This window comes from Ailuropoda melanoleuca, chromosome 8, assembly GCF_002007445.2.
Source record: "Ailuropoda melanoleuca isolate Jingjing chromosome 8, ASM200744v2, whole genome shotgun sequence".
In the NCBI taxonomy this organism is placed as follows: Eukaryota; Metazoa; Chordata; class Mammalia; order Carnivora; family Ursidae; genus Ailuropoda; species Ailuropoda melanoleuca.
The window spans coordinates 30,302,904-30,319,263 of record NC_048225.1 but is presented as its reverse complement, the minus strand read 5'-3'; the positions used below and the strand labels follow the sequence as shown (position 1 = coordinate 30,319,263).

The following is a 16,360-nucleotide window of genomic DNA, read 5'->3' as shown; positions in this document are numbered from 1 at the left end:
CTCAATGTTTTCTCACAGTCAGTATTTAACAGAAAACACTAATTTTTACTTTAGATATGTTTGAATATTTTATTACAGTTTTTCTCATTTTTTTCTTAAACCTTACTTTCAGGAACATTAAAAAATAATTCAGTTCAATAGGCAGTTTCTTACATTGCTATATTCTTGGGAGGAAGAGAAAAAATTCCTTTCTTTTAAAAATATGAGTGGCTTCTAATTTGCATCTGACCTGACTGGTGCTTTTAAATGAAGGAGGACTCAGATGCATTATAACTCAGAATCACCTAACAGGAAAATTACAAAAGGCAAAAACATATCTTTAACATCCCTCCTTCCATTGATCTCTTGTAATGTCACCAAAGAATCTTATTTCTGTTACTTGTGAGTTCTTTTTCAAAAGCAATTTTTTTTATGTCCAATGCAAGACCCAAACTCATGACCCTGAGATCAAAACCTGAGCTGAGATCTAGAGTTGGACACTTAACTGACTGAGCCACCCAGGTGTCCCCAGAAGCAAATTTTGTCCAAATTCAAGTCAACTCACTAATCCTTCAAGAAGTAACATTATTTCTTAGGGTCAGGGTACATATAAAATCTTCCTTGAATAGTATTGAAAAATGCATCCACTAGGTTGAAATGTATGTTTTAAAGCCTTTGTCCAGAACTGACGATGGTTTTCCATACTGGGTACAGGCCTCTCACTTCAGTGGGATCAGGTGGCCACTGAGCACATGTGAGCTGGATAATGGAAAGGTTTTGGTTGTGTTGTTCTTAGTAGAGAGCCACTGTTGTTTTCTTGTTCCCACTCAGGTGACTCTTATAGCAGCAGCCCAGACAGCACACCCATGGGGAGCATTGAGTCACTCTCCTCTCACTCCTCTGAACAAAACAGCACAACCAAGTCTGCTTCCTGCCAGCCCAGGGAGAAATCTGGAGGGATTCCTTGGATTGTATCCCCATCACCTTCCAATGGACAGAAAAGCCTTGGACTCTGGACAACTAGTCCTGAATCAAGTTCTAAAGAGGATGCAACCAAAACAGATGCAGAATCAGATTGTCAAAGTGTTGCCTCCGTCACCAGCCCAGGGGATGTTTCCCCACCCATAGACCTGGTCAAGAAAGGGCTGTATGGGCTTTCAGGACTGAAAAGAGCCTCAGCTTCCTCTCTCACATCCATCTCTGCAGCTGAAGGTAAACCAGATTTGAGCTTATGTAAAACGTCATTGTCTCTGTATCACTTGCTGGGTCATTCAGCATGATTAAGGAGGGTAAAGTTAATGGTGAAGGGGCTAACAGTGCTGTTCCTGAGCTAGGATTTTTAAAACTGTGCACTGTGACTTTTTTCGTGAATCTTTCCATCTCTGTAAGGTGATGTTTTTGTGATTACTGTAGATTGTGATCTCCCTGAGTGATGGGCTGCTATGCTCAAAGAACATTCTGTACCTTCTCATTTGAGCTTAGAGAAAAATGCTTCCTTTTGTTATGCACATGTACTGTGTTACTGCTGTTATTTTGTCTGATAGCACCTTGCCTGTTTTCTTGGGTTTTTTTTTTTTTTTTTTTTAGGAAGCAAGAGCTACAGTGGATCCATTCAAAGCTTAACTTCTGTAGGTTCCAAAGAGATGCCCAAAGCCCCACCAAACCCAGACCTGCCTCCAAAAATGTGCAGGAGGTTAAGGCTAGACACTGCCTCAAGCAATGGCTACCAGCGACCTGGCTCTGTGTAAGTGAGAGAGAGTTTGCATTTGGTGTATCTTCCAGGGATACACAGGAGTTGAGTATGTCCAAAAGAACCCTTAGGAGTCCCACAGCTGAATGCCTCATCTGTAGTGTGGGAACAGTCAACTTCTGTAGGACCCTGTCCTCTTCTACAATGATGTACCAATTAGAGTAGGCTTAAGGTACATATATTCCACACACATACGATTTCAGGTATTTGCCTTACAAGCAGAGCTATGACTTAATTTAAAGATATGAGAATAGATGTATAATACAGTAGTCTTGGACTTTGAAACTAGACATTTTGTAAAAGCTAGACATCTGCCTCTCAGCTGAGCCAACTGCCCAGATCCCACCTCCCCCACCTCTTTATTAGAAATGCAACTGCTCTCTACATTGTGAGAGTTTGTTTTCTCTCCTCTCCATTATCTGTCTCCGCAATGTGAGTATTCACGGATTTAAACAGGTTCATGGAAAACAAGGAGCATGAAAGGTGAAAGGGAGTACTTCTAACAAGAGACCCAGAAATGTAAAGGCAGATAGGATAGAGTACATGGATGCAAATAGGAAGGGGACAAAGAAGAGAAAACAGGAACTTGGATAAAGAAGTAAGCAAAATCTAAAAAGGAAAGTTTTTAACCCATTTTTATTTTCCTGAGTTTTACTGAGCTTTTCAAATGCTATGTGAGCAATTACTGGGCACCTTTACATGTGTTCTCTTAATGTCCTTCATGTCCCTCCACAGTAGGTAGTAGAATCCTCGTTTTAGAGATAATGAGAACTAATATTAGGAAAGTTAAGGAAAGTTAATTATCCATTTAAAGTCCAGTAAGGCATTTTGCTAAGCCTGTTTCCGTAGGAACAGTATCTTAAATCCATTCGTTCATCACCTTCTTTGACAAGAACCTTTTGATTACAGAGGGTATTTGACATACATTATCTCTATTGGTCAGAAATCCAACTACCACTATATAGACAAATACTATATTTATAAACCTGTATACTATGCAGTGTGTATAGTTCTAGCCATTCAGGGAGAACACATTTTAAGCCAATATGTCAAGGGAGATAGGAGAATATAGATTCCATCCTATGTGAGGGAAAGAGAAGATTTGCTTCTGTTTTGTAATTGTACTGATGAAGTAGAAATTAAACTTGAGAGAATATATATTCTGTATTAGGTGTAAAATGACCCTTCATATTATCAACTGGCTAGGCTCTGGGAGAAAAGTTTGTCAATTAAAGAAATAAGATACACTTTAAAAATCTAATTTAAAACATCATTCACAGAATTTGATGCTCTCTTCTGGTAAGTATAGAAACTTTTCTAATTACCCCAGGGTGCCTTAGTTTTAATATAGTCTCACTTTTTCAAGTAGATCATGCCCTGCCTCCCGTGATTTAAATCCACAAATGTATTTATTGGCCGTATTTTCAGAGTTCCCTCTTTTCACTTTAAGAACTATGTTCAGATATTTAAAAAAAAAAAAAATGAAAGAAAGAAAGAAAAGAAACCTTTTAGAGTTAGTTTTGTCTGAGCTATTAGAATGAACAACAATTCTTTTGTCTTGATGATTTGATTCTTCCCTGTGGCTCCACAGGAGTCAATAATCACTGCCAAAAGCTGGGTGGGGAGAAAATGTTCTTTTTTACTGCTCCCACAGTTTTCTGAAGTAGAAAAGATGAGGACAGTAAAATCCCCAGGGGAGGTAGCTATAGGTTTATTACATCTGCTACTCTGTGAATTGGAGACTATATCTAAAAATTTCTTCCACATTAAAGCTTAAAACAATTAAAATTCAGGTCAAATTTTGCAGCTAGTTCTTAACTAATTGTTTTTGGTTGTGTTAACTGATAACCCCAAATTATACTTTGAACTGAATGATTTTCTGATTGATTTTAATGGAACTTGCATTTTAAAATTATTTTTCAGTGTGGCAGCAAAAGCCCAACTGTTTGAAAATGTTGGTTCACTTAAGCTGGTTTCTACTGGGCGGTAAGTTCTCGAAAACTTTAATGTAAAAAATAAATAAATAGAAGTGGTGACATTGTTGTCTTTTGTTGACATGTTGGGTCATCTTTGACTGCTCTGACCTACAGGTCTGTAGATGGTCAAATCCACACCCACTGTCTTCAGAGGGACAAAAGGTCATGTCTGTAAAGAGCATTTAGCCTCTCAGACTCTTCCAGTGATGCCTCATTTACTAAAATCTTCACAAAGGAAGGGTTCTAAACAAGTTTTCTGAAAGATACAAGTTGCTGTAACTCTTGGCATGACAAAAACTCTTTTGATGACAATTTCTGGAAACTTTTGAAAAGTATATTCTTTTTCTTTAAATTTGTTTTAAAGATTTATTAATTTATTTGAGAGAGAGCGAGTGAGCATGCACATGAATGTGGGGGCGGGGGGCAAAGGGAGAGGGTGAGAAAGACTCTCAAGCTGACTCCCTGCTGAGCACAGAGCTAGACTCAGGACTTGATCTAAACCCTGAGATCACGACTTGATCCAAAACCAAGAGTCAGATGCCAACCAACTGAGCCATCCAGGTGTGCCTCAAAAGTATATTCTTAACTTTTAAAAGTTATAGAACGTTTTCTGAAAGAAGCTTTATGAGCATGCACTGAAAAATATGCTTATTCTTAATGGCCACTGTGTTGCTGTAGAGCTGATTGGCCTAAGCCGCTCTTTTTTTTTAGTACAGTTCTTTATTCAGGTTTCCCAGATTTTACCTTCCTCTCTGTTAAAAGGACGCAGATTGTTACCTCTTGTTGCTAATAATGTGCTTGCTTCTAAGGTTTTGCTTTCCTCTCCTCCTGTTCCGAATTGATCTTTTCATCCACGTGAGAAGGGCTTTGATTTTTAGTTTGAATATGTCTGAAATAATGGAATTTCTTTAATATTTTGGTATGTTTGGTTTTTTTGTTTTGTTTTACCATCAGCAACAGGTCTGAGTCATTCAATAAATGCTTGCTATTGAAAGAGTATATAAATGAGAGCACTTGAAGAACAAACTTTGATTTTTCCTTTGGATTTACAAAGGCAATTTTGAGCTTCCCATGTTTGGATAATCAAGGCTATGAAGAAAAGGAATCACAATTAATTGTATCACTGTATAGTTATTTTAAAAGTTATGCAACCACTATATTGTACATCTACAACTAATATAACTAATATTATGATAACTAATATTTACTATACTGGAATTAAAATTTTTAAAAAGTATTCAACCATAGAATTTTTATTGACCTTTTTGAAGTATGTGGACTTTTTTTAGAAAGTGTTTATTAAATACCTATGCAATGTTGGGCTTGTTCTAGTTAGTAGGGTTAACATTGACCTTCACATTCTGTTTTGTTTTGTTTTTTTCCCAAGGCCTAGCACTGGTCTTTGTGTATTAATGTTTTTGACTTCACAGAGTAGAGCTACTTTGGTATCTTACTGGGATGTTGGTCAATGCATTGAACTTATGAACAAATCCCAGAGTACTTGCATTTACTTTACCACCATCCATGGTATCTTCACCTTCTTCCTTTTTATTAAAGCATGGTGAAAACTAGGTACTGTGCATGTCAGAGCAAACATCATTTCTCTGAAACTATCATCATTTTTAGGCCTTAGTGTAAGGGACTTAACTTTGCTACTTCTATCTTGCTATATAGTTGAATTGCTCCACTAGGTGGAGCCCTTTTATTATGAAGTTCTAAACAATCTGTTAAGGGCTCAAGTTCTGGGATCAGAGCTAATCTTTTAAAAGCTTTAAGAAAAGAAGCTATTAATGAAGTAAATCAGAGCACTGTCATATACTCAGATGTTCAACAACCAACCTTTGCATTTTTAATATGCTCCTAAGTTATACTCTAAATCAACTTCTAGTGGCTGTCAGCATAAACTTAGAGCTCACTCAGTGCACTAAAGGTTGGAGTCTTTACTTGTCAACAATTCCACAGCATTTGTTGACAGTGTCAGAACTTTTCACCAAGAGACAGGCACAGTGGAGCACAACCAAAGTCAGGGTCAGAGAGACCCATGTTTAAATTCTTGGTCTACCACTTCCTAGTTATAATAACCTTGGAGTGACATATTTAGGAAATCTGTTTTCTTCATCTATAAAATGAAGGTCATAATTCTTTTGACAAATTGTTGTAAATGTACACTGTAATGTATTTTGAGTACTTGGTGAGTTCTCTGTAGATGGTCTACAATAGTAACTATTATTGTTACCATTTAAAATGCTTGCTTAAGATATTCAAGTTTCTAATTAATACATCAATGGTACTTAATCATTAACTATTAACAGTCACCTGATACTATTTTATACCATTAAATACAAGTGAACAACACATAGAAATTGAGGGCATTTCCCTCACTAACCTCCTATAATGCTTATTTTGCTTTCTTTCTAGGGAGTTCAGGGTTACCCTTGAATTGGATCTTGAAGAATGATAGAACCAGTAGTGGGTAGTAGGATGACTAGCCATGTTTGGGAAAGAGACCAAGTGGGAGACTTCAGTGGATGGCTTTGAGTAACAAGAAAGTAACACCTCCAGGAGTTACTGCAGAGTCATTGGGCAAAGGGGTAATCTACTCATGGATACGGTTGAGCAGATCATTCCAGTGGCTTTTTTAGGAGGTTGTGAAGAGGAGGCCCTCTCCTCTGTTGTGGCCATGCTCCAATCTGCTTCCATTCCTTAATGATGGTGACTGCTGAGAGCTCAAGAACGGACACCTCTTTTCCTTAATCCCACCAAAGCACCATTAATACAGTATTTTTTACAAATATTTTTTAAAGGCCATTACATATTAGCATAAATAACAAATTTTATGAAAAATATTTTCTAATACAAGGAGTTACATTATTTTACATTTTTACAGACCTCTTTAATATATGGCATAATAGGAAATAAATGGATTCTCATATATACTTCATTTGCTATCAGAGCAATGTCCTCTCAGGGTCCCATCTGCCCATCCATCCAACTTCCTCTTGACTATACTTTGTGAACCACTCACTCCTCTGTGATAAACACAGAAAAGGAACCCTGAAGGTGGTATTCACTGTTCCAACATAGTGCCTAACACAGGAAAGGTACTCAACAAAATTGTTAGATAAACAAATAAAATACACATTTTTAACTTAAAAAGACGTAGTTATTGGGGCACCTGGGTGGTTCAGTCGGTTAAGCATCAGACTCTTGATTTCAGCTCAGGTCATGATCTCAGGGTCATTAGATTGAGCCCCGAGTCAGGATCCGTTCTGAGTGTGGAGCCTGCTTGAGATTCTCTTTCTCGTTCTCTGTCTTCCTCTGCCCCTGCCCTGACTGCTCACACATATGCAAACATTCTCTCTCTCTCTCTCTAAAAAAAAAAAAAAAAAATACTTTGTTATGTTTTCACTTCATTTTCAATGGAGTTGCAATACACATGCCTTTGATATAAGCAGCTTTAACTACAAGCTCCCATAGGAGTTCTTTAGCATTGAGGCATTCAATGCTCAGACATCCAAGCCAGAAACAGCCAGTATTTATTGACAGAAGCCTAAGAAAGGAACATGTGACTAATTTAAGAAATCTCCAACCAGTGACCAAAATGCAAATGCAGTATTTATTGTCAAGAGTCATGGGCAATTTAGGGGTCTTGCAAGGACAAATTTTTTTGTAAAGTATTTGCCTTATGTGCTAGCACTGTTTCATGTCATGTGTTCATCTGCTTTACTATTTGTAGTATCTGCCTAGTGCTGTATTGGTATTGGATTGGTGTGTATTCATTTATTAAATCTTCTGATGAAGACTTAGTTTGTGATTTTTTTTATTTTTAGCTTTTCTGTATGTTACTACTTTGGCATCTTTTTAACTCTATCTGTATGCATCTTTCTTTCCTTCATACAAAAAGAGTATATTGTGAATTTTGGACACTCACCCTATCAAACCTTTGTTTTGATACTTTGTACTGATGAGTACATCAGTAATAGCATGTAGTATTAAGAATGGGTCTTGTGAACAGATCATCCTCTGGATGATAAGGGAAAAAATGGCTTTCAGGATGCTGAGTGCCATTACCTTACTCTCCCATGCAATAAGAAGCAAGATTTCAAAATTCTTTTCAAAGGATATCAGGATCTTCTGAAGAGAGACTCAGTAGGTGACAGTGTTATTTTCACATCGTCAATATACCAAGGCAGTAAAAGAGGAAGCATTAGCACCTGGAGAGAAAACTTCACTGTCACAGACAGTGACATTAAATCATCAAAGCTCTCTGCTGAGTTAACACCTGTAGTTACAGATCTCAGCAGAAGAAAATTATACCTGTCTAGTCATATGCACAGATAATTGAAAAGTCATGACAGATAATATTTTGTGCTATGTATTTTTGACACATTTAATAATATCCATTTACTTAGTAATGTAATTATTTTACATGCCTCCCCCTTGCTATCAAATCCCATAAAACACTATAGAGAGAACATTCATGTCTGAAATATTAACAAAAATAGTTTGGTTGCATTTAGAGTATAATTTTAAAAATTATATCATTGTAAGGATATTATATCTTACTGATTCCTATAACTGAAAATTGTTACCTTATGCATCTCCTAATGATTCAAAGCAGAAAGACTTAATATTAGAGGGAAATTTTTGCTGTTAGAAGATTTGATTTTTTGAAAAATCTTTACATATTTTTAGAGAAATGGCTCTGGAACCCTCAATTTCATCAGACATCAGATTATATCAGATCAAATTATCCCAAATTATATTAGATTAAATGATTATAATTGACTGGAAGATTTATAGGAAAAACTAATATTCTTTCTATTTAAGATTACCATGTTCTGGTTCTTAGAAGTCTTCATAACTTGGTATTATCCTCTTCCCCCACACCCACACCATGTCAACCAACACACCCATTCAAACACATTCATGTGCATGCATGCATATACACACACATACACATGGCTCTTTAAAAAAAAAAAAAAAGATTGGGGCGCCTGGGTGGCGCAGTCGTTAAGTGTCTGCCTTCAGCTCAGGGCGTGATCCCGGCGTTCTGGGATCGAGCCCCCAATCAGGCTCCTCCGCTAGGAGCCTGCTTCTTCCTCTCCCACTCCCCCTGCTTGTGTTCCCTCTCTGGCTGGCTGTCTCTCTCTGTCAAATAAATAAATAAAATCTTTAAAAATTGACAGAGAGAGAGAGAGCACAAGTAGGCAGAGCGGCAGGCAGGGGGAGAAGGAGAAGCATGTTCTCTGATGAGCAAGGAGCCCTATGTGGCGCTCAATCCCAGCACCCTGGGATCAAGACCTGAGCTGAAGGCAGCCACTTAACTGACTGAGCCCCCCAGGTGCCCTAACATGGCTCTTTAGTGTAGAGCCCTGTCTTTCTCTGGGTACCTGTACTTCCTCAATTCTTCCTTAGATCATGTTGCATTGGGCTAGTAGTCATTTCTAAGTCTGCCTGCTGCAGGCTGTACTAGCGAACTTTCTGAAAGTACAGCCTGAGACTCATCTCATGAAATAGATTCTGAGGGAAGGAACCTAATTTTTCTCTAATTTTTAATTTTCTAATTTTCAGATATCTGTTTGGGAACTCCAGTATAAATGACCTAGTCTCATTCTGGGAGTGTAAGGGAATAAGACCCAGCATCTATTTCCAGCAGGGAAATGAAATAATAATATTACACTGCTCTTTGAGAGAGCTGTAGATAGCAAACACTGCTTGCTGATGCTATCGAGGCAAAGCCCTGATAGTCCTGAGGTGGGAATGAGTTTGGCATGTTTGAGGAGGTGAAAGCAGGCCAGTGTGCCTGGAGTATAGTAGGTGAGCAGAGGCAGGTACAGAAGAAGCAGGAGATGCTGACAGGGACCTGATTATGTATAGTGTGGAGGCTAGAGTTAGAAACCAATGGTTGTTTTCAGGGAAATAATGCAGTCATCACATGATCATCAGAACATTTATCAAAATGCCCCCTGGCTGCTCTGTATAGAATGGATTGTAAGGAAACAAAATAGGAAGCCTTGAGGATTTAGAAAGGTAGGAAGCCATTTAGTGAGCCACACCAAAAATGATTTTAGCTTGGACTCTGGTTGTGATAGAGATGGTGAGAAGTAGGTGAAGTCCGGATAACTTGCACATTGTATTGCCCAGGTAATTGGATGTTGAAGAATAAAGGTGACTTGCGACTTGATGAGCAGCCACAGTTGATGGCTTTTTAGTGTAGGCTCAAATATTTTAAAATAGATCGCATATAAAACTCTGAAATTCTGGCTTCTCTTAAGAAACTAGAGTATCTGGTTACATTGAGTCTGAATTCTCATAAGAATGTTGGCATCCTACTTTAGGAGATGGGTGTAGGCTCTGGTTTGCAAAGCTTCCATCTGTCATCAGGCTATTGTTGGTTGCCATTTCGCATCAGTGTATCCTATTGTTTTTCTTGTATCATGCCCACGTAATTTATTTACTATACTCTGTAAGCCTTCAATTTTGGGGTCTCACTTCTGATAGTCTGAAAAGAAAGCAGAAAAAGCTTTAGGGTACCTATGAATTTCTATATATGTGTAAAAATGAGCCTGTTTGCCAGCATACTAATTATTATATAATAATATTCTTTAAAACCACTTTGTGCTGTTATAAACCAGGTTAATTACCCTTGGGGACATTTCCTGGAAACACAAGAAGGGTTTTTAGTGTGCTGTCAATGTTTGATTTCTTGATCTGGTTACACAAATATATTCAGTTTGTGAAAAATGCTCTTATGCACACTTACGTGTGTGTTTTATGTATATTATACTCTTACAACTAAGAACTAATATCATTTTTTAAGAATAACTTGAAGTATAAATATACTTGAGTGTTGTGGATTTTATAAATTGCTTTTTGCTCTTTCAGCCAAGCCAAAGCCATGTACTCTTGTAAAGCAGAGCACAGCCATGAGCTTTCCTTCCCACAGGGGGCGATATTTTCTAATGGTAAGTATACCCATTCCCTTCGCTTAAGTTGATTATCATGGGGAAGATGAAGGAATAGTGTACGGAATAGAAGCTAAAATAGAAACCAGGAGACTCAGAATCTAGTCCAAGCTCTGCCTCTCATAACGTGTACAAGTGAATGCATCAAATTCTTCTACAGCCCGGTTTCTTCCTGTGTATTCAAGAGAGGCAGAGGGAAGAAGGGATGGGGTAGATGGGAAAGATAGAAGGCTGGGCGGGATTGGGGAGGAGGAAAAATTGGTTACATGAATGCAAAGGACATTTCCAGTCTTAAATGTGCTGTGACATTGTTTTGACAACTTGAGTGTATATATGCAATCTGATGTGGATTTTTACCCATTTATCTATATAATTATTTGAGGCTAATGTTGATTGAATCACATTTGTTTTATTTTTTATTTTTTGTCAGTGTACCCATCAGTGGAACCAGGATGGTTAAAAGCAACTTATGAAGGCAAAACAGGACTAGTTCCAGAAAATTATGTTGTCTTCCTCTAATACTGTTTAGTGGATGGCAGTATCTTCATGGTATCCATGGTAACAATAATAAGCACTATGATTTTATCTGACACAGATATGAGAATCAGCCCACTAAATGAAAAGTAAATTTCTATCAAATTTCTACACCAGCAGACTATGTAGCTCCCTATAAATTGAAAAGAAAAAAAAAATGCTTAAACTGCTTGCCATGCCATTTTTTTTAATTTTTTACTTCTTGACTGGTTTCTTATTTTAAAATCTTTCTTCCCCTGTTTTTTTCTAATAAGTAACTCTGCACGTTGTCTCTTCCATAACAATTGTAGAATCTCAAATACTGTGTTAAGTACTATATCCCAGATATTTGGAAACTAGAAATTTGCTGTAAGTGTTTTAAGGTATGCCCTTTACTGTCTGGCATTCTCTGAAGAACCTTGAAATCATTACTTAAAAATGTAATTTAAATTGTTCATTTATTATTTTTTCTTAAGAATTTACTTCTTTTATATATGATTGTTTTGCTGGTCCTAAACATTTCAAGGAATAAGTTTTTTTTTTCTTTAACATAAGATTATTTTTATTTGTTTACCAAGTAGATGATGATAGTCAAAAGGAATAATGTATATGATGTCTATAAATGAAATCAAATTAAGTCATACACTGATTTCAACATAAACACTCCATTCAGCATTCCAGACACCTTCTATGGGCATAGCAAGGATTAGCAAACTATTTCTGTCAAGGCCTGATAGTAAATATTTGGGAGTTTTGCAGACCTTGAAGGTCTTCACCACAATACTCAACCCTGCCATTGTAGCAGAAAGCACCCATAGACAATGAATAAGCAAATGAACATGGCTTAGTGCCAGTACAACTTTATTTATGACCCTGAAATTTGAAAATAAAAATTCTCACATGTCCTGGCACGTCATCCTTCTTTAACTTCTTAAAATCCATTTAAAAATAAAAATATTTTAGCTGATGAGCCATACAAAACTGGCAGCAAGCCAGATTTGACTCATGGGTCTTGGTTTGCTGACACCTGGTTAAGAGGATGTATAAAACTATAATTTGGGGATTTTATGAAATTTTACTACATTAACATATAAATAAAAACACATAACATATAATTTTACGACATTAACATAAGTCATATGCACATATCATCTGCTAGTGGCATTATATTGGCATCACAAAATAGAACTAAAATAATAGGAAAACTTAAAAAGTGTAGTTTTAAGGCATGCAGCCTGAATTCTACTTGTAACACTGTAAAGTGTCAACATATTTTATTGTTATCTAATTTTAATTTTGGCTTTTGAGGAATTCTTGTACAAATGATAAAGATGTTTTTTAAAGACACTAGTAGAGAAACTATGCCTTTTAAATTCTATACTTAATTGCAGTAGACACCAAACATAAAGATACAGGATTCTTAAATCATTCTGAACCACAGAATTTAAAATCATTTAATCACCTTTAGCAGGAATGAAATCTGTACATGATTTTCTTTTATGCCTTTCAATTTACAGCTTTATTAAGAAGTCACTGAATTTATAGAACATAGAAGTAGGTATTTACTACCAGTTTAAATATATCACCAACATCTGGTCATGCATCAACCATTGTTTCTATTATTTCTATTTCAATTATTCTAAAATATTATTTCTATAAATATCTGCATGTGGCAAAGAGCCTTTTTCCTCAAGATTCCAAAAAGCTGGTTGCTTACCATTGCCTGCCACAGCACTGGTCCACTGGGCCATAATTTTTTACTTGTTACTTCGGAGTTCTCCACTGTACAGACACTCAGGTATTGACTGCATAAAACTCTTTTTATGTGATAATATAATCTGTAGTCTCAATTTCTTCTACTTTAAATGAATGTTTCTGGAGTTAACAGGTTAAATTATATTTGCATACATATACACACAACTATGCCTTAGAACACTCATGCTTTTAAAATTAAAAATGGAATATTATTAGATTAGAACTTAAAAAGAATAACAGTAGGCAGAGTCACAACCAGAAATAAGTATCAGTACATTGAAATAAAGGAATGAAAAATATTTAATGTTGTAAAAATTAGTTAATATAATGAAAAAATCTGATAAATGTTTATTTTTTACCTCCTGCTATTGATATTTGTATACTTATAATCAGGTGTTGCTAGAGCTTTTTGGTCTCTAGATCCTTGTTGGCCCTTTCTAGTAATAATAGCATTGCTGACACCCTGACTACTCTCTGCTGGAACAGAAGGTAGTTTTTCCAATGTACTCATCCCTTAGCTTATCTGACACTCTCAGTTTTAAACACCCTTGCCATCATCTGGCATACTACTAGATTAGAACCTCTTAATGGCAAATTGATTTTCTTTCAAAGACCAACTTGACTCCAAAGAAAGATTCAGAATTCTACTTCACTTGCTGCTGCATAGAGAAATCTCAACCTTCATTTTAACACAGACCAGAGTGTTCCTTTCTCTGAGTTGTCTGAGAGCTAATTCCAGTGATGATCAGTAAGGAATTAAAGGTTTGCTGTATAAGACATGGATGTGAAGCCCCGCTCTCCTTTCTCATAGTGAGACATTTATTGTGGCATTACTTACTGTGATCCCTTTTTTGAAATAGAAGTACAAGTGCTTGTTCAAATTGTACTTCTTTTTGCAGTTTTAACATTATAGATTCATGGGTATGGTCCTTTTTCCTTCATATTAATTACATGTATAAGTAGGTCATGGCCATATACTGAAGATAGCCTAAAGCTGATTTTCCTTAAGAATATGTTTCCTACAGATAAGGTATTTATGAGCATTGAGAAAATCAAGACATGTGCTCTAAATTACATGCAATATTAATTGCACAAGAAGGTAACGGCAGTCATTGAAACAGGATCACATTAAAAATTGTAGCCGCATTTCAATAATGAAACCTTAGCTTTTCAGGGACGATGTGAAGATATGTTAGAATTGCCACATGCACACCTTCAGAATGCACAATGTGGACAACCCTAAACACTACTTACGGTATAATCAGTGTGAGGAAAAGATTGATAAGTCTAAGTTAATCATCTTGTGTACTATGTGAAAATATCTCCAAGTACAAAACATTTATGTATTTAACAGGTGACTCTTTCGTTATGTCATAACTCTACCAAGTTTTTAGAAACTGGTCAGTTAACTGAAGGCTTTTCTTGTGTTATGTGTAAATGTTTGAAAAGTAAAATAGTCTTTGTATTCCTGTGAAGTCCATGAAGTATGAGGAAGTGCCATTTCTTCTTGTTGGATTTGAGTGGTTTTGGTTGTTGTGTTGGCTGTCTGTGCTTTGTAACGTGAATGAGCACAACCAAGTTTCTCAGCAATGGCTTCTTGGCTAGCTCTTTCAGGGATGGTGGAGAAAAAAAATGTACTTTATAATTTCAAACTATTGAAGTTCCCAAGTAGGAAAAATAAAGATACATAATAACTTTTATTCTAATTCTATGATAATTGGTTTTACATATTGCAGCATGCCTTTTAAAAATCCACCAGGTTAAAAGAAAAATCCACTGGGTGGTAAGGGGAAAAAAGTCTAGCACCATAATCCTGTGGTGATAACCTCATTCACCTTATTACTCCCAGGCTCTTCCTTCAGGTCTGTGTCTATATCTGATATTAGAAGGATGTCATTCCTATGGATGCTGGTGTAAAGGAGTCCTTCAGAGGACTCTTAAGAGTTGTCCTTCAAAAAACTGTATTTGTAGTATACCCCTCAATTATGTATTCAGGATGCCTTAATTAGCATTTAGAGCTCCCACTTGAATTATACTTTATTGAGTTACAGATTTGTAAGTCAGTAAGACCATTTACAGTTAGATTTTGTTCTTTGTTTTTACAATACCTTTGTAATTTGCAGCTGTTACTATGTATGACCTAATAACATCACTGAGTATGACCCCCAAATCATATCTTCTGTTAAAAAAAAAAGAGAGAGACTTTACTATTGTTCAGAAGTTATTTTGCACTTGACTAAAGGTTTCCCATAATGGTAAAAATTACTATTTACTTTTGGTTCCTATCTTTTTTGGTCACCTTCCAAAATCAAAACAATTTTTACAAATGAAGTTAACCTTTCTAAATAGTCTATGCCCTGGCTGTCTTCTGTTGAGCTACAGACTTTTTGCCAGGTATTTATCAACTAGTCTTAGTTGATACATTCACTGTATCCATGCATTGTCACCAAAATCTCCCTGCTTCAAATGTGCAAGTTCTACTTGGTAGTAATCTTAGATGAACTCTCGCTTATAAGTGACATGTACTTTTAAAAGATCAGATCAATAAATAATACTTTTCATTTTTTATGGCAGCTGCATCCACAGGTTTAAATCAGGAATTTCAAATAAGAATGTTGACAGCACTCACAGTAAGCCATTGGCGGAAAACTGATCTGATATTCTAGATCAGTGTTCAGAAGCTGTTGTATTAGTTAGGGAACCCAGTAGGTCATCACTGCTCTTCCTGGCCCTCAAGAGAGATGACAGGTTCAGAGGTTGAACATTTCTTGGCACTAGAGGGAGAAATAGAGTCTGTATGCTTACTGAGGAGTCCCAAAAGGCAGGGATCATTTATAGTTATGACAAACATTAATATCCATCATCCAAGGTGTTCGTGTATAGGGCTATGTTAGGAATTTAAGTGATGGAGGGGGGTGGAGGACAAAGGTGCTGACACCACCTAATTAGATGACCGCTTTCTCCCCTTGTACCATCTGCCATCTTTCAGCAGTGTTTCCTTTGGTCTTCACTCTTTACAGGGTTGAGAGTAGCCTAACTTTGCCTTAAACCCATTCAGTGTCTTAGATTAAAAGTGTGCATTGTTTTCTATATGGCAGCATGTTAGAAGTTTTATATATGGCTTTGCATTTTCATTTATCTTTTTACAGAGAACGCTAACTGCACATGATTTATGCTTAAAGTCTGATATCACCACACTGAGAGCTGTGATTCAGGAAGAGCTGAAACCTTTACAACTAAATAGGGAGTTTGGCAGGGAAGATGATGTTTTTAAAAAATTCAGAATCCTATTTATATACTGTTAAAATTTGAAGTACTATAGTTTATATTAAAATTGAATATTTAGGTATTGTATTTCAGTACTAGGAATTTTTTTGTAGCCGCTAACATGACAGATTAATAAATATGATGAAAATGAT

The 16,360-nt window shown here is 36.4% G+C and overlaps 1 protein-coding gene across 4 annotated transcripts in view; it reads left to right on the top strand.

The window, feature by feature from the left end:
- Window positions 1–15,917, top strand: part of ARHGAP42 (Rho GTPase activating protein 42) — a 270,455-nt gene extending 254,538 nt beyond the window's left edge. For all 4 annotated transcript variants that reach the window (XM_034666127.1, XM_034666126.1, XM_034666125.1 and 1 more), the window contains 5 exons: window positions 811–1,191; window positions 1,567–1,723; window positions 3,653–3,715; window positions 10,594–10,673; window positions 11,104–15,917. In XM_034666127.1, coding sequence (XP_034522018.1) covers window positions 811–1,191; window positions 1,567–1,723; window positions 3,653–3,715; window positions 10,594–10,673; window positions 11,104–11,192 — 770 coding nt within the window. In that variant the 3' untranslated portion in view covers window positions 11,193–15,917. The remainder of the gene's footprint in view (window positions 1–810; window positions 1,192–1,566; window positions 1,724–3,652; window positions 3,716–10,593; window positions 10,674–11,103) is intronic.
- The last annotated feature ends 443 nt before the right edge of the window (window positions 15,918–16,360 follow it).